This window comes from Ursus americanus, chromosome 10, assembly GCF_024610735.1.
Source record: "Ursus americanus isolate L20-20 chromosome 10, mUrsAme1.1.p, whole genome shotgun sequence".
NCBI lineage: Eukaryota > Metazoa > Chordata > Mammalia > Carnivora > Ursidae > Ursus > Ursus americanus.
Genome location: NC_142136.1, coordinates 77942822 through 77968294, shown reverse-complemented (window position 1 = coordinate 77968294; position 25473 = coordinate 77942822). Strand labels below are relative to the sequence as shown.

The following is a 25473-nucleotide window of genomic DNA, read 5'->3' as shown; positions in this document are numbered from 1 at the left end:
GTAATATAAAAGAAGGTTGAATATACCATCTCTATTCTTTTAATGATTTAGTAAGTAGAAGAGTACCAATAAATATAGATTTGTTTTCTATTAAGTTTTTAAAGTAGTATTTGCATAGTGTAGAAAAGGGAAAGTGTAACAAAAACAGAAAGAAATAATGAATACCCATGGTCACACACAATAATCAAGTCTGAAAAGGGTCTAAATGCTTAAGTCAATACTATCAAAGTAGAAAGAGCATTCAGGAATGAGTTCTAAAACTATGAAATAGACTGTTACTGTCTAATGTAGTAGATCCAATAAACTAAGTATTAACCAAAACATAACATGCTTCCTCCCACAAAAATAAATAAATAGAATTAAAGACCCTATTCGACATGGCACGTGATAATTTAAGCTTTAAGTATGCAGATGAGCTTGCTAAGGATGGTATACTGTATAAGAGGGGAGAAAGCAGAGGCTGGAAATACTAGTATTTACCTTTTCTTTTTTTTTTTTTTTAAGTAGGCTCCACACCCAGTATGGAGCCCAACGCAGGGCTTGAACTCACAACCCTGAGATCAAGACCTGAGCTGAGAACAAGAGTTGGACGCTTAACCAACTGAGCCATCCAGGCACCCCAAAAACATTAGTATCTAAAATATGGAAGAGTCTACATTTTATGCCATAAGCAATGGAGAGCCATTTAAAATTTGTTTGATAAACTACAGTTTTACTTGCTTTTTTTTTTAAAGATTTTATTTATTTATTTATTTATTTATTTGAGAGAGAGAAAAGAGAGGGAGTGAGTGAGAGAGAGCAGGAGCAAGGGGAAGGGTCAGAGACAGAGGGAGAAGCAGACTCCCCGCTGAGCAAGGAGCCCGACATAGGGCTCAATCCCAGGACTCCAGGATCATGACCTGAGCCAAAGGCAGACAGATGCTTAACCGACTGAGCCACCCAGCCACCCCTGAAGTATTACCTGTAATGAAGTTCAGCATGTCCATGTTTTCTTTATACTAGTTCTTCGTGTCCTCTCTTAGAAATATTTGCATACGCCAATGTCACAAATATATTCACCTATGTTTTTTTCTAGAAAGTTTACAGTTTTAACTAGAAATGCATTAGTTATTTTTATGTATTTATTTTAGAGATTTATTCTTATTTTAGAGAGAGAGTGAAAGAGAACATGGGGGGAGGGGTAGAGGGAGATGGAGAGAGAAACTGGAGCAGATTTCATGCAAAGTACAGAGCCTGATGTGGGGCTCAATCTCAGGACCTGATCCAAAACCAAGAGTCGGGATGCTTAACCAACTGAGCCACCCAGGTGCCCCTGCAGTAGTTATTTTTAACTACTACATTCCTCTGATTATGGCCATTCTAACTTTGAAATGAACGGGACTGATTATCTGGCTTATCAATTGATAAATTTTAAAATTAAACATCCAGTTAGTATAGGGGCCTTAAATTTGTATAAATGAATAGAAGTAACAGTATTTGGTGTAAGGGGTGTCAATCAGATCAACACAACATGATGCTGGTGAATTTCCAACTCTTGGCTTATTAATTATCCATTGCGCATTACTGTAGCCTTTTTTTTTTCTTTTTGGAAGCCTTTAGTAAGAAAGGAACTGATATATTTTACTCTTTAAAAGTCAGACTACAAAAAATGTTCCTAGTGCAGTCTCAGACAGATTACTTATTGAGTCAATGGATGATTAATATATTGATACCCAGGGGCCCCTGGGTGGCTCAGCTGGTTAAGCATCTGACTCTGGATTTCAGCTCAGATCATGTTCTCGAGGTCCTGAAATCGAGGCCCAAGTTGGGCTCCACACTCAGCAGGGAGTCTGCTTAAGGAATCTCGTCCTCTCCCTCTGCTCCTCTCTCTGCTCTCAAATAAATAAATAAATCTTCTTTAAAAATGTTTTTCTCTTTGACATATCATATAACTCTTGAGATTCTTATAAAATTGTCATCCTTACTAACTTACATAAGTATAACACAAAGAACTGGCATACCTGTATTTCTTCACGTTCTTTTTTATCCGGAAAAGTTCTCACAACTGTAGTATACTTTTCAAAAACTTTGCGTTCCTTTTGTAGCTTCCTCATTTCCTCCTTTTTCAACTCTTCTATTCGAGCCAATTCTTTTGCTTTCTGTTGTTCAAAGTCTGTAATTTCTTTCCTAAAATGACCAAACCATGTTATCATTTAAAGGGAGAATCTTAATCCACATGTGGTACAAAATGGAACATCAGTGACAGCCTGGAATGGAGGAGCTGCTTGTCTTGCTGAATCCATCTTCAACCCACAGTACTGAAATAACTGTCAGTTAACTCCATAAAGCATTCTTCCAACAAATATTCATTGAGCACCTACTATGAATCAAGCACTACCCTCGATACTGGAGAAACCACGTGAAAAAAACAAACATCCTTACTCCCCTGGAACTTCTAATTCTAATGGAAGAGACAGACAATAACAAGACAAAAAATATATATAGCACGTTAGAAGGCAAAAAAATAATGCAAGAAATGAGGGTGGGAACTATCAAGACGACTGAAATTATGGATGGGGTATTTTGCTGAGATAATATTTTAAGTAAAATCGGAAGGAACTTAGAGAACAGCCATAAAGATATCTGGACAAAACAGCTCAGAAAGGGGGAACACCACATGCAAAAGCCCTGAGGTAGGAATATGCCTGATGCAGTCAGAGATCAGCCAGGAGGCCTAGATGGATAAAACAAGGAGCATGAGACAGAAAAGTAGGAAAAAGTGTCAAAAAACAAATAAATCAAAAATGGGCAGAAGATATGAAAGACACTTTTCCAATGAAGACATACAAATGGCTAACAGACACATGAAAAAATGTTCAAAATCATTAGCCATCAGGGAAATTCAAATCAAAACCACACTAAGATACCACCTTACGCCAGTTAGAATGGCAAAAATTGACAAGGCAAGAAACAACAATTGCTGGAGAGGATGTGGAGAAAGGGGATCCCTCCTACATTGTTAGTGGGAATGCAAGTTGGTACAGCCACTCTGTAAAACAGTGTGGAGGTCCCTTAAAAAGTTAAAAATTGAGCTACCCTATGACGTGGCCATTGCACTACTGGGTGTTTACCCTAAAGATACAGACGTAGTGAAGAGAAGGGCCATATGCACCCCAATGTTCATAACAGCATTGTCCACAATAGCTAAATCGTGGAAGGAGCCGAGATGCCCTTCAACAGATGACTGGATTAAGAAGTTGTGGTCCATATATACACTGGAATATTACTCAGCTATCAGAATCAATGAATTCTCAACATTTGCTGCAACATGGACGGCACTGGAGGAGATAATGCTAAGTGAAATAAGTCAAGCAGAGAAAGACAATTATCATATGATTTCTCTCATCTATGGAACATAAGAACTAGGATGATCGGTAGGAGAAGAAAGGGATAAAGAAAGGAGGGGTAATCAGAAGGGGGAATGAAACATGAGAGACTATGGACTATGAGAAACAAACTGAGGGCCTCAGAGGGGAGGGGGGGTGGGGGAATGGGATAGACCAGTGATGGGTATTAAGGAGGGCACATATTGCATGGTGCACTGGGTGTTATACGCAACTAATGAATCATCGAACTTTACATCGGAAACCGGGGATGTACTGTATGGTGACTAACATAATATAATAAAAAAATATTTAAAAAAATAAATAAATGGGGCGCCTGGGTGGCACAGCGGTTAAGCGTCTGCCTTCGGCTCAGGGCGTGATCCTGGCGTTATGGGATCGAGCCCCACATCAGGCTCCTCCGCTATGAGCCTGCTTCTTCCTCTCCCACTCCTCCTGCTTGTGTTCCCTCTCTCGCCGACTGTCTCTATCTCTGTCGAATAAATAAATAAAATCTTAAAAATAAATAAATAAATAAATAAAGCAGCTCAGCAAACCACAAGAGAACACAGATAAACAACTCAACAAAATCAGGAAAATAAGATATGAAAGAAAACAGTTCAACAAAGAGACAGAAATCATTTTAAAAAACACAAACAATTACTTAAAACTAATTAAATAAAACTTAAAAAAAAGGTGGGGGGGGAACCTGGCTGGCTCAGTCCGTGGAGCATGTGACTCTTAATCTCAGCTTTCATGAATTTGAGTCCCATGTGGGGTGTAGAGATTACTTAAAAATAAATAAATAAAACTTAAAAACCAGAAATTCTAGAGCTAAAGAATACAATGAATGAAGTGAAAAAATACAATAGAGAGCTTCAACAACAGATTTAGCCAAGCAGAAGAAAGAACCTGTGAACTCAAAGACAGTTAATTTGAGGTTAGTCAGAGGAAAAAAAGAAAAAGAAAAAGAATGAACAAGAGTGAAGAAAGCCATGAGATCTATGGGACACTACAAAAGAACCAATACACTCATATGGAAGTCTCAGAAGGAAAAAACACACAAAATCAACAAACCCCTACTAGATCTAAGAAAGAGAGAAAACTCAAATAAAATCATAAAGGAAAGAGGACACATTACAATAGAAACCCCAGAAATGAAAAGGATCATATTATGAGCAATTATATCCCCAAAACTGGATAATCTAGAAGAAACAGATAAATTCCTAGAAATATACAACCTACCAAAACTGAATCTAGACCAATAAAAAGGAAATTGAATCACTAATCAAAAGCTTCCCAAGAGGGAATGAAACATGAGAGACTATGGACTATGAGAAACAAACTGAGGGCTACAGAGGGGATGGGGGTGGGGGAATGGGATAGACCGGTGATGGGTAGTAAGGAGGGCACATATTGCATGGTGCACTGGGTGTTATACACAACTAATGAATCATAGAGCCTTACATCGAAAACCGGGGATGTACTGTATGGTGACTAACATAATATAATAAAAAATCATTATTAATTAAAAAAAAAAAAAAAAAAACAAAAGCTTCCCAAGAAAGAATAGTTCAGAACCAGATGGCTTCACAGGTAAATTCCAGCAAACATTCAAAAAATAATTAATACCCATCTTGCCTAAACTCTTCCAAGAGAAGGAATACTTCCAAACTCATTTCATGAGGGTAGTCACTTGGACACCAAAGCCAGACAATGACACCACGAGAAAACTATAGGACAATCCCTGATGAACACATATGTAAAAATCTTCAATAAATACTAGCAAACCAAATCCAATAGCACATTAAAAGGATTTACACCATGACCTAGTGGGATTCATTCCTGGAACAGAAGGCTGGCTCAAATTATCAAATCAATTCATGTGATGTAAACTGGTGCAGCCACTCAGTATGGTGACTCCTCAAAAAATTAAGTATAGAATTGCCAGCAATTAAGTACAGAATCCAGCAATTCCACCCCTGGGCATATATCCAAAAGAATGAAGAGACCTGAACAGATGTTTGCACACCAAGAAATGCCAAGGATTGACAGCAACCACTAGAAGATAGGATAGAAAGCATGGCTCTGTTGATGCCTTGACTTCAGACTTCTAGCCTCCACAACCATGACAAAGTAAATTCCTGTTGTTTTAAGCCACTTAGTTTGTGTGTACAGTTGATCCTGAACAACATGCGTTTGAACTGCATAGATCCACTTATACACAAATTTTTACAGTACAGTATTGTAAGTGTATTTTCTCTTCCTTATGACTTTTTTTAACATTTTCTTTTCTCTACCTTACTTTATTATAAGAATATGTATATAACACATGTAACAAACCATGTGTTAATCAACTGTTATCAGTAAGACTTCCAGGCAACAGTACACTATTAGTAGTTAAGATTTTAGGGAGTCAAAAATTATATGTGGATTTTTTGCTGTACAGGTGGATGGAGCCCCTAAACCCCACATTGTTCAGGATCAACTGTACTTTGATACTGTAGCCCTAGAAAATTAATGCCCTGGCCAAGGTAGCACTTGAATTCACAACTCCAAAATCCTTTTCAAACTTATGATCTCCTTACTAAGAGAATTCCCCTTTTAACAGATGTCTGACTACAATGGGTCATTTTAATTAAAAAATTTTTATGTGGTTAAGATTTAAAAAAAAAAAAAGATTTCACTTCCTTTTCATCTTGTTGGACTGACAAAAATTATTTCAAATATTTTATATATTATCTTGAAGATAAAACTGAATCACTATATTTTTTCCCAACTTATAGATGCAAACTTACCTAAGTTTTTCCAAGGCACTTTCCCGTTCAATGCGAAGTTTAGCTAAAGATGTGTTCTCAGCTTTAAATTTTTCTATTTCTGTTTCCAATTCAATAACTTTCTCTCTCAAAACTTGAGATCGAGCACTGTCACCTATAAAATAGGCCATATACACTGAACTTCACAAAAGGCCTTAAGCAGCAAAAACAATTGCTAGCTATTAACATTTAGAGCCAAAAATATTGTAAACATTGGTACTATTAAAATGCATGAGAAACGATGCTTCTAATAACAACAAAAATTATATTGGCCTAACTTTCCAGATGAAACCAATCTAAATTTAAGAAAGACATTACTCAACCCCAAGAGTATCAATCTGACAATGAATTAACATTACATATAAAAAGAAATTCAAATAATTTTTTAAAAAACTAATACGTTTATTTTTTGTCTTTTTGGTAACAGCCATTATTGAAAGATCTTTGTAGGGTAACAGATGGTAACTAGACTTATCATGGGATCATTTTGTAATGAATAAAAATATCGAATCACTATGATGTACACCTGAAACTAATAGGATGTTATATGTCAATTATACTTCAATTTAAATATGTACATATAGGGATGCCTGGGTGGCTCAGTTGGTTGAACAACTGACTCTTGGTTTTGGCTCAGGTCATGATCTCAGGTTCATGACAGCCTATGTGTTGGGCTCCATGCTCAGTGAGGAATCTGCTTCTCTCCCTCTCCCCTCTATAGCCCCCGGCGTCCCCCGCTCACATGTTCCCTTTCTCTCAAATAAATAGGGGCACCTGGGTAGCTCAGTTGGTTGAGTGTCTGACTCTTGATTTCTGCTCAAGTCATGATCTCGGGGTCCTGGGATCAAGCCCCACATCAGGCCCCCCACTCAACAAGGAGTCTGCTCAAGATTCTCCCTCTCCCTCTGCCCCTACCCCACCCCGCACATGCTCACATGGGCTTTCTCTAAAATAAATAAATCTTTAAAAATAAGCGAATCTTTTAAAAATTAATGAATATACACATATATAACTTAAGAACATGAATAAGTAATTCACAAGACATCTAAAGCACTAATCAACACCAAAATCAAAGTTTACCCCCACTAGTTGCAGAAATATAAATTAAGACTTTTTCCATAACAAATTTGCTATTTAAAAGAGTAAAATAGCCAATGTTTCTGTCCTCCCATTACCCTTTTGAAAAACTGATTTTTGCACAAAAATACACATTGCAGTGTTACTTCTAATAGTAAAAAATAATTTAAGTATCCAACATTAAGGAAACTACTGACTAGAATAATGTTGCGTTCATACAATGTCTTGCAACCATTTTTAAAATTCACAAAGGGGGCACCTGGGTGGCTCAGTTTTTAAGCGTCTGCCTCTGGCTTAGGTTATGATCCCAAGGTCCTGGGATGGAGTCCCGCTTCTGGCTCCCTGCTCAGCAGGGAGCCCGCTTCTCACTCGGCTTCTGCCTCTCCCTCTGCTGGTGTGCTCTCTCTCTCTCTCTCAAATAAATACATAAAATCTTTTTTAAAGAATACACAAAGATTTTTAAAGATATGGCCAATGTGTATTATACACTTGGTCAAAAATATAAGTTTTAACAAATAACTGTACCATATTTTAAAAATACGTAGGAAAAATGACAGGAAGGAAATAGCCCAAAATGATATCACACATACCTTTGGATAGGTTAGTTATAAGCATTTTTCATTCTATACTTTTTTTGCAGATGTGTATGTGGAAAAGAACAATCTCCAAAGTTTATTAGGAACAAGTTGAAGGGGGTACCCGGGGGGCTCAGTGGGTTAAGCATCTGCCTTCGGCTCAGGTCATGATCCCAAAGTCCTGGGATTGAGCACGGGTAGAAGGCTCTGTGCTCAGCAGGGAGTCTGCTTCTCCCTCTCCCTCTGCCCTCCCTCCACCCCCCACATGCTCATATGTGCTCTCTCTCAAATAAATAAAATGAATAAAATCTTAAAAAAAAAAAAAGGTGAAGAATGGTATACAAAAAACCATGTTTTTCTGGGAAACAAACTGAGAGCTTCAGAAGGGAGGAGGGTGGGGGATGGAATAGGCTGGTGATGGGTAGTAAGGAGGGTACTTATTGCATGGTGCACTGGGTGTTATACGCAACTAATGAATCATGGAACTTTACATCAAGAACCAGGGATGTACTGTATGGTGACTAACATAAAAAATATTATTATTAAAAAATAATAATAAAATAAATAAAATAAACCACGGTTTTGTTTGTGTATGAAGATTACCCACTCACCCATATACTTTCACATGCACAGAATCTTTTTAGAATATACAAATGAAATGGGAACGTAGGTTCTTCTAGGAAAGGGAACTAGGAGCGCAGCTCCAGGGAAGAAAGGAAACTTCAATTTTACTGTATTTCTTCTTGGTCCTATTTAGCAAGTTAGGGTATGAGGTAGTAAAAAAATTAAGTAAAAACACAGTCATTTTAAAAAGTGCACACAAAGGTTCACCTCACAGTGACACAAACCATATATTGGGTACTCTCTGGTTACAAAAGTCTTATCTCACTGTATAACAAATTAATTTTAAAGCCTTGAGAATAAGGCATAGGCTTAAATTTGAAAAACATGAAATCACAATGCATCCAAATCTTTTATACTAGTGGCTATTACTTAGGCCCACAAAATAAATCAAATTTTAACAAATCACCTAATTAGACTTCTACTGAGCAACTAGAAAGGTTAGGATTTTAAGCATTCTGACAGCAGACTAATAAGGTAAATGCGAAATTTATAACATTCTGATACCTATTTTATAATGCTGACTTACCAAGTGGTTGGTCTTGACTTGGGTTTAACATGGGTTCATTTCCCAAGTGTGAATCTGATTTTGGTTTCAGTTTCAAAGCAGGGAAGAATTTCATCATGAGATCCGATGTAGGAGGAGGACTTGTGCTCCTACTGGGTTTCCTCAAGACTTCTCCCTTCTTGACCGGTGCAACCTTCCTCTTTATTGTTTTGTCTGATACACAGATTTCACTCTTAGGGTAGGCTGTTTGAGGAGTCCCATAAATGGCCTCATTCCCAAGAACAGCATCATGTTTAAATGAATTCTCTTCAAGGTCAGTCCAAGTTCTTTCATCATCAAAGTCAATTTTATTCATACTTACAGATAAGGGTCTTGAGGACTCAGAAACTTTGTTTTTCAAGCTTTCTATAATGACAGACTCATCGCTACTGTAATCTTTATCAGACAGATCTAAATCAACATCTCTCCTTTTATCTTCTTCTTGAGTCCCAGTGTCCCTAAAAGGCCCCTTACCGTCACAGACTTGTGGACTGTCTTCTCTGCTGCTGAAACCCTTCTCTTTATCCTCAGTTGATGGTTTTAGGGTAATATCAAGTTGCTCCTCAGAGTCAGTGCCACTGTCACTGTCTGTGACACCTTCATCATCACTTACATTCCACCGAGCCTGATTTTCAGAAGTGCTCATTTGGAACGCTTTCCTACTGACTTTGCACGACTGTTCCCCATATCGTTCAGGTGAGGAGACTGAATCAGGTTGGTTAGGTGCAACCCCACCCTCACCCTCATGTTCAGGTTCAGTACAGTCTGGAGCCTCGTTGTGGCTACACTGAATAACAGGATCCAGCGTCACCATCTCTGGCTGCACAGATTTGACAGGGGTGGAAGACAGCCGGTGACCTTTGCAGATCTGCTGGTCCCTCTCTAAGATCTTCAGTACAAATGAGGAATTACTGGAAAATGATATTTCATCAGCAGCTTGTTCCAAAAACAAAAATTCATCTAACTCCAAATTTTCCTTTTCCTTTTCTCGTTCCCAATGCTCTAATTTTTTCTGAAGAGAAAGGTCAAGAGAAGATTCTGACTTTTTCAGGGCCTCATTTTTTGGGCTATTAGAAGACATGCAGCTGACCAGTCCTGCCGAAAGAGGAAGTTTATCTTTACCCTGTGTCTTATTCCAGACTTTACAACCAGTATCACAAGGTTTTGCACACTCGGGTACATTTTCTCTATTATTAGACTCAACTTTTTTTTCTAATTTGATCTGGTCTCTAAATTGCCCATCACATTTCTTCCCTCCAGGTATTTTCAATCCTGATGGAGGAAGACTTTTTCTGTTACTACTCTTAAGCAGTTTTGGCTTCTGGCTGAGTGTGACAAAACCACTCTTGGCCCTACCTTTATTGTTCCTTTTAACAGGAGGGTTCTCTGTACACAGTTCTTTACTTATAAGAGCAGTTTTCCGCTGGAATTGTTGTCTATCCATTTTAAACACAGGTTGGTCCTCTGAAATGCTCTGATCAGTCACTAGTTTACTTTCTCTCCCTTTCTGAGACTTAGATTTAGCATTAGTAAATCTAGCTAAACCTTCTCCTCGTTTCAAAAATGGTTGTTTTGGTTTTGCTTTGATTAGGAACGATCCTTCTGCTTCCTAAAATAGAGAATAATATTTGAATTAATGTTGGTACATCCAAGTCATTTCAAAGTTATTTTTAAAGCAAATTATAAACAAATCTCTAAAGCCTTAGTGAATTTAATCAAAATAGTGGAAATGCCTACCCTTATCTGTTTTCGTTTCAGTTCTTGTTCTTCCAGCCGAATTTGTTCTTCTAAGTAGTCTTCAAATGTCTGTTTCCTTTCTCTGATAGCAGCTTTAATAGGTCTAATCATAAAAATAAAGTTACTTAACATGCAAATCACGATGTGGTAAACATTTGACACTTAGTGTGCCTGATATAGACACCCCTAACTACACTAAGAACTACCCTTTCTCAAAGTCAGGGAGCCCCTTTGAGAATCCAATGAAAGCTATAATCCCACCCCATCTCCCAAAATACAGAAATGTGCAACACTCTACACATGATTTGAGAAAAAACCTTTCTGAAGTCCATTTATTGCCTGTAGATTAACTTTCGAAATATCATATTCATTGTATCACTTTAAAATATATTTTGAAAATTTCATCAAATATGCATCTTTAAGAAAGAGCCTTGACAATGTAAATAGAGCAATAATCAGAAGTCATTTGCCCATCCATAACATATACAAAAATATTTCAAATATTTAAGAAAATCATAAACTTCAGTATTGATATTTTCTTTGTCATAATATTTTTAAATTCTGTAACCAGACTTACCCAATTATAATTTGTAGGTGACACCAGACTTACCCAATTATAATTTATAGGTGAGACTCAATAGTAATTTGTTTCTGTCTTTGCCCAAATGGGACCTACTTAACTATCTGAGAGAAGATTAATTTTATCCAGATTTTTTTCCCCCTTTGGTTAAAAAACTGCTCAGTTCTTCCAAAACGATGTCAAAGCTACTTGATTTGATGTATCTCCCTAACAGCTGTCTATTGCTGACAATATGTGATAAGTTGTATCTTTAACATTATACTTAAAAGCATATTCAAGCAAAAGCAAGAAAACCCTGGGTCTTTCAAAAAAAAAAAAAAGAAAGTGCTCTATCTTAATAGCTGGCTTTTACATTAAACGGTCACTCTTCTTATTCCTTTCAACATGGATGATACCTTTCTTCAATATTAGCCACTTCTGAAGAATCACCAATTTTTTTTATGTTCACATCATTCCCTTCCTCAATTGGTTCAGTCACTTTCTCCCAACATGGTAAAATACCTTCTCCTAGAATAAAAATCAGGAAAACTTAGTTTCAAAAAATAAAGAATAAAGTCTTAAAACTTGAGAATATTACAAGTTACTAACTATGCTAAAAAAATATTTATCAAAAGTAACGTATGCCAGGGGCACCTGGGAAGCTTAGTGAGTTGGGTGTCCAACTCTTGATTTCAGCTCAGGTCATGGTCTTGGGGTTGTGGGATCGAGCCCCGCAATGGGCTCTGTACTCAACCGGGAGTCTGCTTCTCTCCTCTCTCTGCCCCTTCCACCCCCTCTTTGCATGCGTGCTCTCTCTCTGAAATACATAAATCTTAAAAAAAATAAGTAATGTATGCCAAAGATTTTAGAGCCCTCAAGGATTTCTTTAATATGACAGAAATAAACTATAAAACCCTAATAAAAACATGACATTCTTCAAAAGGTTAATGTTATGAAAAAAAGTGTTGACTTTTTTAAATTAAAAATGACTAAAGGGCTATAACAACCAAATGTAATAGATGAACTTGACTGGATCCTGTTTTTTTGTTTTTTTTTTTTAAAAAAAGACACCTTTAAAAAATATTTTGGGACAATAGCAAGAATTCTAAAATGGATTTGAATATTTGACTGGTACTGGGACTATACAGAAGAATGTCCTAATTTTTTACTTGATGCATGCTGAAATATTTAAAATGATGTAACATAATGCCTGCATATTACCTGCAATGGAATGACTGAGCAAATTACATACAAATATGGACAGAGATACAGATATAGGTATAAACATACATAAACACATACAAATATACAGTAAACATGGCAAAATATTAACTGTTGAGTTGAGATCTACTGCTAATCATTGCAGCGGACTTTCAAGTTTTGTGGATGTTTGAAATTTTCCAAAATAAAAGGTTAAGAGAGTATGCTATTTAAAAAAATGTTTAAAGGCATTAGACCTTTCCATACTAAGGAATTCTTCTAAATCAGAAATAAAATATTATGCACAAAGGTGCCCAATCCTAAGTAGTAAGTGAAGACACCTTCTGTCATATTATGTGTTTTTTTATAACTTAGCCCAAAGAACATATTCACGAAAACACCATTAAAATTGAAAATTAAATTTAAATGAAAAATATTAGAAACAAGTCAGCCCTACTGCAAAGAACATTAAATACTGATATATTATTTGATGACTAGCATAATGATGACAACCATTAAAATTATGGTTACAAAGACTATGGAATGTACCATAAGCATTTTCCGTGTTGAGAGGGCAAAGAACACAATCATACAATATTCTATGGTTACAAAATGTAAAAAAAAATAAAAATGGAGGCGGGAGTAGGGCACAGAAACAGGAGTTAAGAAAAAAAGACAAGAAGAAAATGCCATGAGAGTTCCATGAGTTTAGACCATCAGACACTGCCAGTTCTCTGGCAGGAACGTGCTGGGTGCTGGGAATACAGAGATGCAGTGAGGACAAACGGAATGTCTGGAGTTGGAGGGGATTTCTTTTTTGAATAATAAGTGCCATCACCAACCTATTTCTCACATTTCACATTCTCTATCATGTTTCCCCACCACCACCACCATGCACGTTTTAAATCAATCTCAAACTATTTCTCTCTCAAAGAAAAATGGTATACACAGAACTCACTGCCTCCCTCTTTGAAGACCCCATGCTACCATGGGAGGTTTGAAGTCAGCACGAGTACTGCAATTGGTCTCAGAAAGTCACAAATTCTATGTCCAGCTCTACATCCAATCCAAGCTCAGTGGCTGTGCAACATGTAGGGGCTCGTAATTAAAGCCACAGGGGACAAGAAAAAAATGCAGAAAGGACTATTCCTATCTTAGCACAGCTTGGTAACACTACTAATTATGTACAGAAGAGAAAAACGTAAGTAACTCACCTAAAGAATGGTTATGGTTTTCTTCCTTTAAATCATTTTTTTTCAAAAGTGCGTCTTGATGTTGTGCCTCACAAAACAAATTGAGAGAAGCACCATTTTTTGAAGTTAAGACAAAATCTGGATGAGTAGTTCTACAGAAGTTGTTTTGTTCATTAGATAAAATGCCGGAAGTGTGCGTTTTTTCCTGGGTTTGATTCTGGTAGATACACGATGGTAAGAAGGGTGTGGTTTTCTCTGCGGTGGTTGGATTTCCCGGAGATCTGTACTTCTGCCTCTGATCATCAGGCGGTAGGGTTAAACCTGGCAATTTACAAAATCAACAAAACTAATGACTTTCTAGAACATTTTCTCTTTTGTTAGTGATCCCCACCCACCAGGTTTTCTCCAAAGTGATAAAAGTATTTTTTCTTCCATATTAGGAAACTCTTGTAACAAAATCATGAAATTTTAAAAGTCTAAAAATTACTCTTGCATAATTTTAATTACGGGTATACTTCTCCTATAATTCATGTGCAGACAGTCTATACCTGGGAGAGCTGCAGCACTGCCTGAGTCTGGAAGACACCACTCATGTTTCATCTGTGAGAAGCACCGCTGGAATTATCGACTCTGCAGCCCCGTGACAAGCAGAGAGAGCACCAATGCAGATGGCTGCAAATGATTGCATAGTTCTCTAATGACAAATAACTGCCCTGTGTCACGGCCTATAAAAGCACCTTTCCTCTAGGTTACTGTCAACATTTTGGTATCTTCAGGTGGTAGAATTATGGGTGACTTTTGTTTTGTACTTTTCTGTAGTTTCTAAATTTCCTGATTATCTTTTCACTGTTTTCTTGAGTCTCTGCTTTGGAAATAAACACAGAGATTCCCCTCCTATATATCTCTAATTTATAATTCTTGGAGGGTAGATGGCAAATACTCCATCCTAGCTGCTGTACCATCGCCTTGAAATCCTCCTACTATCCTTCTCTTCTCCCAGAATGTCTTAACTAAATTTAGAAGTAAAGGGGCACCTGGCTGTCTCGGTCAGTAGAGCATATGATTCTTGGTCTCAGGGTTGTGAGTTCAAGCCCCAAACTGGTTGTAGATATTACTTAAAAATAAAAATCTTTAGGGGCACCTGGGTGGCTCAGTCAGTTGAGCGTCCAACTCTTAGTTTCAGCTCAGGTCATGATCTCATGGGTCCTGGGACCAAATCCTGCATCAGGCTCTGTGCTCAGTGTGGAGTCTGCTTGAAGATTCTCTCCCTCTGCCCTCCCCAACTGCCCCTACTTCTCACACGCACACGCATTCTCTCTCAAATAAATAAATAAATCTTTTTTTAAAACTCTTAAAAAAAAAAAAAAGAAGAAGAGACCCAATGGGAAGTGTTTAATAAAACATAAAAGAGCCATGCCACCTACCTCTCATACCCATCTGCCTCACCTCCAACCCACAAATAAAACTGGAAATCAGGTAGGTCCCCCACTGATTATCAGGTTCGACCTCCTTTCCTTTATAACAATACTCTCCCCATCCCAATATTTTTGACTAATAATCATCCCACTTTACACTGAAGATGTCTTTGATAAAAGTCCAATAGCCCAAAGTAGCAGTTCTCAAAGTGTGGTCTGTAAACCCCTGAAGGTCTCTTAAGATTCTTTCAGGGCATCCACCAGGTCAAATCTATTTTCATAAAATATTAAGACAGTATTTGCCTTTTTCACTTTGCCAACACATGCACTGATGGAGCAAGAGCAAAATGGAAACTCCTGATGCCTTCACTCAAAAGCAGGACAGCAGCCCTCAACTATGCTAGCAGTCACTGTATGAGTCACCACCAAGCACTTGCAGTTTAAAAAAAAAAAAGAAGAAGAAACCAGTTTTACTTAAGAATGTCCTAGATAAAGTTGCAAACATTATTTTTAATTGATTTTAACTGTTGAGTACATGTCTTTTGAACATTCTATTCAACAAAACAGAAAGCATGCATAAATCACTTCTGCTGCAAACCAAGACATGGCTGCATCATTTTTTGAGTTGTAAGCTCAACTAGCCACTTCTCTCAAAGAACATCATTTTTACTTGAAAGAATAAATGACAAACTATCATGATTTAAACTTGGTACTTGGCAGGTATTTTCTCAAAAATGAAACAAGCAAACCAGTCACTTCAAGAAAAATAACTGACAGTACTCGCTAAGAATGGTAAAATTCGAAATTTCAAGTAAAAATGAAAACTTACTAAACATGTCTACCACTATGAGCCTGACAGCTTCATAATACTTCAGGACTTTTATGATGAAATCTGTAGTGGTATTAATGGATATAATTTTTTGATATTACAAATTGAAATGTCAGTATTTTAAAAACCCACATAACTCCGTGAACCACTATTTTCCAAATAACCAATGCACAATTTCACCAGATCATATGAGCATGATAAAAGAGCCATTCAAAATGCTAAGATAGGGGCACCTCAATGGCACAGCGGTTAAACGTCTGCCTTCGGCTCAGGGCGTGATCCCGGTGTTACGGGATCGAGCCCCACATCAGGCTCCTCCGCTATGAGCCTGCTTCTTCCTCTCCCACTCCCCCTGCTTGTGTTCCCGCTCTCGCTGGCTGTCTCTCTCTCTGTTGAATAAATAAATAAAATCTTTAAAAAAAAAAAAAAGCCAAGATATTCCAATATATTTTATGTAATAGAGTATAAAAAAGTGCATGAATATGGTTCCAGACTCCATACTGTGGATCGCCACTAAGAAATGGCCACTTGTCAGGTTTGGATACAATATCAAAGAAATGACCACAATTACTTGAAAAGGCTATCACAGTATTCCTCTTTTTTTCTAATTAAACATCCATGTGAAGCTGAATTTTTTTTCATATACTGCAACCAAAACAATATAACTTAGGAGACTGAATGCAGAAGGAGATAGGAGAATCAGCTGAGGTCTTTTAAGCCAGAAGTTAAAAGAGATTTTCAAAAATATAAAACTATGCCATTCTTCTAATTTTTTAGAAAAGACTTTTCATTTAAAAAAAAATACTGTAACTGGTTATTATTTTAAGTGAATTAATTTTTAAATTTCTCCATTTTCATTTCTGATACAGTAAATACCAACAGCTATAGGCCATATAATAAATGCTCTCTGGGGTCCTCAACAATTTAAGAGTGCTAAGGGGTCCTGAGACCAAACTGTGAAAACCACTGCCCTAAAAGCAAAGTTCCATAACCGAATGGGGCTAGTTCTTATATTAAGAACTTTGAAATCTGCTTCCCTATTGCTCTACCATAGTGCTACTTCTACCTTAAAAAATATCACAGGCTGTTATTTAAATGATCTTGATTATCCTCTTTATGTATTCCATAAAGGAACCCTGAACCATTCAACTATTTCAAGACACACACTATGTTCTCTAAATTCATTAAGATAAACATCGTATTCCCTTAAACCAGTCGTGTGGTACATTTCTCATCACTACCACTACCACTCCCCGAATCCCACCCAGCTACACTCTGCATACTCATCTGCCAATGTCTTTTCTTCTTTGTATTCTCAATGCTCAGCGCAACCTCTGAACAGAACAGGCACTTTCCTGGATCAGTAATGCATCACTTAATTAAAAGGGAGCACCAAGAAGCAAACACATTGCTCCAGATCACTGTTTTTCAAACTGTGGGTCACAATCCATTAGTAATTTTATCATCGGAATCATGACTGGCATTTTTTTTAATGACCAAGAATAGGATAAAATAAACAGAAAGTATCCTTGCTACATGCCAGGCACACCAATAAGGTCTGATTTATGAAATCTCTTTGGAATTATGAGTGTAAATGTTTTTGTTATAATGCAGTACGGTCAAACAACTTTCAAAACCACTGCTCCAGATCACATTTCAGCAGGTTTATTTTCTCCTGATAAGCACATTATTCTTTCTTTGAATTGTTCTAGCATACAACAAAAGAATTCTGTCAGCTACCACCACAGAAAACATTTTTGGTATGGTTCTTTTGCTGAGCAGAATAGCTTCTACACATATTTACCTTTATGACCCTGAGGAGTGTTTTATTCTTCAGGCAGTGATTGTAAGCCAGTAGCCCTGGGCCAAATTTGGCTCTAGACCTTTTATTCTGCTACGTCTTTTTAAAATTTTATTGTAAATAAATATGAATGCCTTTAAGCAGGGTACACATGCTCCAGAATGGCACAGCTCCCACTTGTTGCAATTATAAAACACTACCATCATTTCACAGTTCTCTTCAAGGCCCCTAACGAAACTGGAGTTTACAACATGATAGAGCAACGGGAGAAATAACCTGTTAGACAACTAAAGGTGAGAAATGTACGTAACTGTCCACTGTTAGACTAACTGAAGGCTCCATGTAAGCAAAAAATACCTGGGAGTGTGTGTTGCCCAGACACCATAGTAAGCAGCTTCTCTTGTTCTTCCATGAGTCTTTGTAGTTGCTCTAACTGCTGCCTCTTCAGCTGTTCCTGCTTCTTCTGTTGTACTTCTTTCAGCTTTTTAAACATAAAATTAATTTGATTAAACTAACTTCACATTTCTTTATGGCTCTTTGCTCCTTATATTTATCTTAATGCCTCTCATCTCCCTTTCCATATCACCTCTCGTCAGGAGTTTCAAAGAGAGATTTCTAAGTAACTACGTCTGCCACCAAAACTCCAAAATCCTATTTTTTTAATGAAGGAAACCATATCGACCATCCCAACTAAGAAACAGAAAAGTCATATGAATCCATGGATTCTTAAAATAGGATAGGTATCAGTACATTTATGATCCATTTTCCCCCTAATATTTGATCAACCGTTTCTAATTTAGTTTTTACCAAGTGAAACAGAAACTTAAAGACACTGTTACCTCAAGTGCTGTATCTTACATACCAAACCTGTGTTAATGTTTCACATTAGACAAAAGGCAAAATTTGGTATTTTGAGGATTTTACAGTAAAAGGGAAGAAACAAGAGGCCCTGAACAGGTGACTTCATCATCAACAGAAACTTGCAGTAACGCAAATACATATTAGGCCAAATCCTGTTGTACCTGTTCAAGCTTTTTAAAAAGTGGGTCTTTATAAGCCACTTCTTTGCATTCACTGGAAAGATCTGAGATAAAGTCATTTTTGTTGTCTTCCCGGTGTCCAGGAGCATCTTGACATGCCACTATTTGCGGTCCTTCTTTAGTTAAAGGAAACACTGTATGTGTTTCAGATTTATTTGATTGTAGTTTATAAGGGCTGTTAGACTCCAACTTCTGTTCTTCGTGAAGTGAATCTTCTTCACTTATAAAGCTGAAGCTATTTGCAAAATGTGTGGCTTTAACAGGAAGGTTGGTAGAAATGTTCACATTTGCTCGCTTCTCTTCGTCTGCTTCCAAAATAGGAAATCCACGATTTAAGATGACCCCAGCCCGAGAAGGATTGGTCATCCACTGGGTTAAGAAGCTCTGCCCACTGTTTAACTCAGAAGAGGTTGGCATCAGGAACATTTTAGTCCAATGATAATATTATATTTAAATAATGTAAAAGTTAGAAGAGCTACTAATTTCCAAAACCTGTAGAAAGAAGATGCCAACAAAAAGCACTGGTTAAAGCTATTCTACCCAAAACTTGAATCAGCACAAAAATCTACTGAATATTTCAAATACAAAAGACTTCAACCAGCAAAGCAGTTGGGCATTAAGCTATGTGGTTTCTTTTAAGTCTTAAAAACATCCAAATTGAGCAAATCAAAAACCTAAGTTCCCTTCTGATCTAATCATTTGCTTACTGAGAATTTTATACAAGGGCTAAATTAGTCAACCTAAAACTCTATAACTATTTGATTACTATAACTATCAAATGTTATTCAATTACTATAACTATCAAATGTTACCTATATTAAACACTTTCATGCTTCTGGCCCTAGTCCAACATGGCTTCTTTGCCCAACTGGGGAACCCATGTTCTCCCTAGTTACAGAACAAGAGTCACCACCGCCCCCATGGCTTCAGCGGCACTGTTTCTCACTTTCCCTTATTCCCTCAACCCCCTTCTCGCCCATTGCCCAGCAGGCAGACCCTCCTCATCTGTATTCCTAGAGGTCTCTGACATCACTATTTTGGCATTCATCTCAGTATTAGTGGTACTCTGCTTTTTTGTTCATAATCTACCAGGCTGTGAGTTTCTTGAAGATATAGTCACCTGTATATTCACCCATGCCTAGCACCATCCATTCCTGGCAGAAGGAGAAATTCGATAAATGTTTGCTAAAATTAAGTTAAAATTAAATCAGAACTAAGATTCTATTATTTAAAATAAATTCAGTAGTATAAAGTATTATTTGTGGTCATTCGATGTTCAACAACAAAATTACATTAGTTCACATGATAGGACAGCTACTTTGTATGAATCATACTCTAAAATAACCAAATTCGTAGTGTAATTCAGTCACCATGCAATAAACTTAAATGGCATTATCACACAGAAGATAAGCTCTTCCTCCTCCATATGACTGATTTCACTCAACTAACATTCGTTGAGTTCTTACTCTATGCCAGATATTATTTTAGTCACTGGGCATACAGCAGTTAATAAGTCAGTCTAGTGAAGAAATACAAAAGCATATAAAAGTAAATTATACAGTATGTTATACAGTAATAAATGCTAAGGAGAAAAATAAAAGCGATGTGGGGGAAGGAGATTTGCAAGTTTACAGAGGGTAGACAGGGAGTCCTCCTCTAGGAGATAAACTCAAGGACCTGGTGGAGGTCAAGGAGTGAGTGGTGCAGCTGTGAGGGGCAGAATAAGACCCGGGCTTCATATGGAAAACCTTCACTCCCAGGATCCCCCCCACCAATTCTTACAGTCTCATCACCACTATCTATCTTGAATTCCCTGGGATTAATCTTGTTATGTGTTTAGACTTATTTACATCAGTCACCAAGAGGAGGACCTGGCTCCTAAGCCACCCTTTATCTCTAACACTCTGATGTCCATGCACATGCCTTATTCCATCTCCAATGCCCACGCAGCCCCAAAGTCCATCACCAGCAAGATCTCCTATTATCCTCAACCTCCTCTCTCACCTTCCTGAGAACACTTCTTCCTATAGAGCCCATACTTTGTACCACTGAGCCTGGAAAAACCACTGAATTCTGAATCTCATATGATTTCACTGTATTACCTATGACTCTTCCTTTATTGTCTACCAAACCTCCAGAGGTCAACAGGGTCCTCCCCTTCATTCCTTAAAATTTTCTGGCTGAGCAACTGGAAGAACAGTGTTGCCATTAACCGAAATGGGGAAAACTAGAGATGAAACATTTTTGGGGGAATGAGAGATCAAGAGTTGAATTTAAAACATTTTTTTAGGCCTTTTTTTTTTTTAAGTTTTTATTATTTTGTGGGGAGTATGAGCGGGGGGAGGGGCAGGAGAGGCAGACTTCCCACTGTGCAGGGAGCCTGATGCGGGGCTCCATCCCAGGACCCTGAGATCATGACCTGAGCCGAAAGCAGACACTTAATCAACTGAGCCACCCAGGCACCCCTGAGTTTCAAACATTTTAAGATGCCTAACAGGCGTTCCAGTCATCATCATATAAGCAGTTGGACACACGAGAATGGGATTCATGGATGAGGTCAAGGCTGTGAAGCATAAATGTGAGTATCCTTAGCATATAGGTGATATTTAAAGCCTTGACACTGGGTGAGATCACTAAGTGACTAAGGGTAGACAAAAAAGAGAAGATGTAGAAAGTATAGTGTTCTTGAGACCAAGTGAAGAAAGTGTTTCAAGGAAAAAAGATCTGTTAAACGCTGTTAATAGATGAAGGGTGAGGAGAACTGAAAACTGACCTTGGAACTGAGCAAAATAAAGGTCATGATAACTTCAATGACAGCAACTTGGGGAAGAGGAAGACTGCAAAAGCTTGGTTGGAGGGAATGCATGAAAGAATGAGAAACTGAGGCTAGCTAACTCTTTCCAGGAGTTTTGTTATAAAGGGAGGGAAATAAATAGGACAGTAGCTGCGCAGGGAAGCACGGCGAAGAAAGATTTTTAAGACAGGAGAAATAAAAGCATGTGTGTAGGTTAATGAGGATGGAGAAAGCAAAGAATTACTATAGCATTGTCTTTGAGGAGAGAAAGGAGAAAATCTAGTACCAAAGTGAAATGAAATTCACACTATTTTTCAGATACAATTCTAGACTTAAGATAGATAGATACATAGATAGATAAATAGATATCTCCAAAGGGAAATGAAAAATGGCAATTTGGAGGCAAACGTGTATTTAGTTTTGTACCTAGTACCCGAAAAAAAAAAAGATATAAGCAGAAAAAGAAATACAGATGCCCAAACATTAAAAAATGCCCATCATCACTCCATTGAATAGAAATTAAAACAGTAACAACATGCCATTTTTCACATACCAGGTTGGCAAAAACCAAAAATTGCTAAACCCCAGTATGGAAAAGAACTCTTTCATAAAATGTTACTTGGCAATGTAAATTGGTAAAACCTTTTGAAGGGCAATTTGATAATATTGATCCAAACTGTAAAGGCACAGAAACTTTGACTCAGCAATTTCACATCTAGGCATTTTGTGCTATACTGGCACAAGTTCACAACATTTGTAATAAACTGATTAATGTCTTAAATGTCTATTAAGGGAAGACCAGCTAATTACAGTATTCACATTATACAAGGGTTACAGAGAACCAAGTAAGCTTATTAAGTACTGATAGGGGAGTCCTGAATATATACAAGATATATTGTTAAATTGACTTAGGCAAAATGCAAAGCAGTTTATAAGAAATCAGACAAAAAAGTACAATTACCTAGAACTGTACTATCCATTATGGTAGCCACTAGTCACATATGGCTATTTAGCACTTGAAAGTAGCTAATATGACTGAAGAACTGAAAGACAGATGGGGTCATTTTATTAAAACGGATTTAATAGAATTTTAAAACAAGAGACTGCTGTTTCCCTTGTTGCTTTACTGAGTGTAATGACATATACTGAAAATACTTGTGCTACATTTTCTGAAGCAGAATCCTGAAATAGTGTCATGGGTACAGTTGTTAAATCACATATACAAATACTCTGAATCACCAGTTTGTAGAACTGTTCAAAGAAATATAGGACAAAAGGAATGCTTTCAAACTATTCACTAAGCAAAGGCCAAAGTGACAGTGTGATTTTTCTCACTGGTATCACAGTCTGAGATCCACAGCTATTCACATATTTAAAAACACTGCGCTACAAACAACATGGATGAGTAATGTTGAGTCCAAGTCTCAACAAATTCACACTGTATTTCCATTTAATAGGAAGTTCAAGAATAGGCAAAATAAATTTATAAGTACAGAAGTCAGACTCATGGTTATCTAGGTAGCCGGGGTTGGACTGACTGAGAAGAGGCTTCTGCCTTCAGGGTTGATAGGGAGTGTTATTATCTTTACCTGGTGGTGATTACATGGGTGTATACATTTGGGTAGTACACTTAAGATTAAGGCAGTTTACCGAATATCTGTTATTGCTGAATAATTTTTAAAAATCTGTTCTAAGCAAACTAACTCTAATTATTTTTGAGTCGAAAGGTAACAGCTTTTCATCAAAACCAAGTAATCTATGTTAAATTTCAAAGACTTTAGCAGGAAAATTTGAAATCCAAATTTAGAAAGGAGACAAGCTACAAAGTTATTTATTTTGTAACATCAAAAACTAGAAAAGTTCTCTAGATTGAGTTCCTTATCGTTGTGTTGCAGCACTCAAGACATCTGCATCTTAAAACAAACACCTTAAAACAAACTACACTTAAAACAAACACTTCTATCCCTTCATTTTAATTTCATGAATATGATCCTCAAAGTGTATTTACTGTCAGCATGAAGAATAAAAATACTGTTTCACCTTAATCTGCGATTTATTATTAATATTCAGGCAAATAAAGGGAACATATATGTATGTTGCTAAAGGGAACATATATATAGCAAAATGTCTAGAAAGGATTATCATGTGGACTAGGATTTTTTAGATATCAAAATCTGTTTGAAACAAATTCACAGCCTCGAAACCTCCAGACAGTGCTATGTAAACATTCTTTAGGTAGTTTGGGGGAATAAATTCTCTGCATCCTGAAGGGGAAAGTGGACACAGTTAATTCAAAGTCACCCTCCGACCGTATAACTAGTTGATTTGGGAGATGATTTATCAGTCTCCCAAAATACATGTTCTTGGAAACCACGACTCCACAGCAAAGCTTTAAAAGACAGCTCTTGACTGATGATCGTCGGTGACGATCTGCCCTTAATAAGGACAGAAAGCAACGCCACTTTACACTTTCTTTTCGAACGATTGTGTCTCCTACGCTTCTAAACAGCGGCTTGAAGTACAGCCAAAACCACAGGCGGTGACCGTCCCTGAAAGGCAGGCTCCCTACAAAACAGCGTTAAGCTAGGACACAAAACTGATGTTGGCCGCCACCGCACGGTCGCCCGGCGTCCCGCTCCCTCCGCGCCCCGCCGAGCCAGCCCCAGAGGCCCGGAGCGGGTCCCTCCCACGTCCCGCCAACACTCTTAGACGCAGGGCGGCCACCACACCAGCTCCCCCGCTCCTTTCATCCACAAATTACCGCTCCGCCGTCCCCTGGCCTCTCAGTCCACTCAAACCAGAGCAAGAACCGTCCCTGCATTTATGAATGAGGCGCCACAATCACCACCTAGGGTTGGAGCTCCGCCCCCAGGGACGGCTCCGCCCCCCTTATCCGAGGGCTCCTGGGAAATGTAGTTTCCACCAGCAACCCCTCTGCACTTACGTGCGGGCACTGGGGGACCCACGCAAACTACCATTCCCAGAGGGATCACAGGGGCGGACGTTACCTAAGGGATTCACTGTGAAGCGCCTTCCTGTTGGGCCGCGGGCTAGTGACCGGAGTAGGCGGGAGGCGGGGCGGGAAGGAAAAACCGTTCCTAGAGTGAACTTCCGTGACAGACCGAACCGCCCCCCCCCCGGGCCCCGCCTTGGAAACTAAGGAGAGCGCCTTTGCGAGAAATCTCGATGTTCAGAGAAAAGCAGAGGACACAAGAGACTCAGAGCTAACAGGGTACAGATGGACGCTTTTAGGGGTTATGGGGGCAGAGCAGGGCTTTTTCCTTCAGGTGAGTCTATTTCGTTTTCGGATTTGCCTGGGTTTGACAGTGCTCACAGGCACTCTTCAGGGAAAAGTAACCAGGTGAGAATTCACTCCCAAAATAGTCATCACTCATCATTTCTCGTGCAGCCAAAAAATACATGGTTTGGCTGTGCGTGTCCATTAGATGTTAAAACTCTTTAAGCACTAAAAGTGCAAAATTCAGGAAATGTTTTCTTAATTGCCACCACAGAGGGCTGTGTAGCTGGAAAACACTGCGCTGCAACTTACCGTAGCATACATAACCGGGTTTCGTGTCTGTTTAAATTACCAGTAAGCCAAGTGAAATTTGTTTAAAAAAAAAAATGCCGTTTATAACAACCACTGTAATCACTTAAATAAACTACCACTGGTTAAAGATAATTTAAAAACACTGTCACAGAAATTTGGCCCCCCCCCCAAATTTTTTTGCTACCTACTTCAAAAATAGACTCTCCCTAAAGCAAGGTTTTGGATTTGCTTTTTTTTTTTTTTTTCATTCTAGGTGAGGAAACCGAAGCCCAAGACCTCCAAGATCACACAACTATTTAAGATGCCTTATGAAGATCCAAATGCTCTTCTTCATTTATAATGGACCTTTGGCTTGAA

General features: G+C 38.0%; 1 protein-coding gene across 4 annotated transcripts in view; it reads right to left on the bottom strand.

Moving 5' to 3' along the window:
* CPAP (centrosome assembly and centriole elongation protein) overlaps positions 1-24414 on the bottom strand; it is a 58930-nt gene extending 34516 nt beyond the window's left edge. For 2 of the 4 annotated variants that reach the window (XM_087865247.1, XM_087865248.1), the window contains exons 1-10: positions 24328-24408; positions 22528-22609; positions 18755-19264; positions 18090-18213; positions 13709-14008; positions 11711-11822; positions 10736-10838; positions 8981-10607; positions 6161-6293; positions 2001-2166 (exon numbers count right to left, since the gene is read on the bottom strand). In XM_087865247.1, coding sequence (XP_087721373.1) covers positions 2001-2166; positions 6161-6293; positions 8981-10607; positions 10736-10838; positions 11711-11822; positions 13709-14008; positions 18090-18213; positions 18755-19198 — 3009 coding nt within the window. In that variant the 5' untranslated portion in view covers positions 19199-19264; positions 22528-22609; positions 24328-24408. Of the gene's footprint in view, positions 1-2000; positions 2167-6160; positions 6294-8980; positions 10608-10735; positions 10839-11710; positions 11823-13708; positions 14009-18089; positions 18214-18754; positions 19265-22527; positions 24303-24327 lie in introns of those variants that run through there. The other 2 variants (XM_045797154.2, XM_045797152.2) reach the window with 2 other exon arrangements.
* Between the last annotated feature and the right edge of the window lie 1059 nt (positions 24415-25473).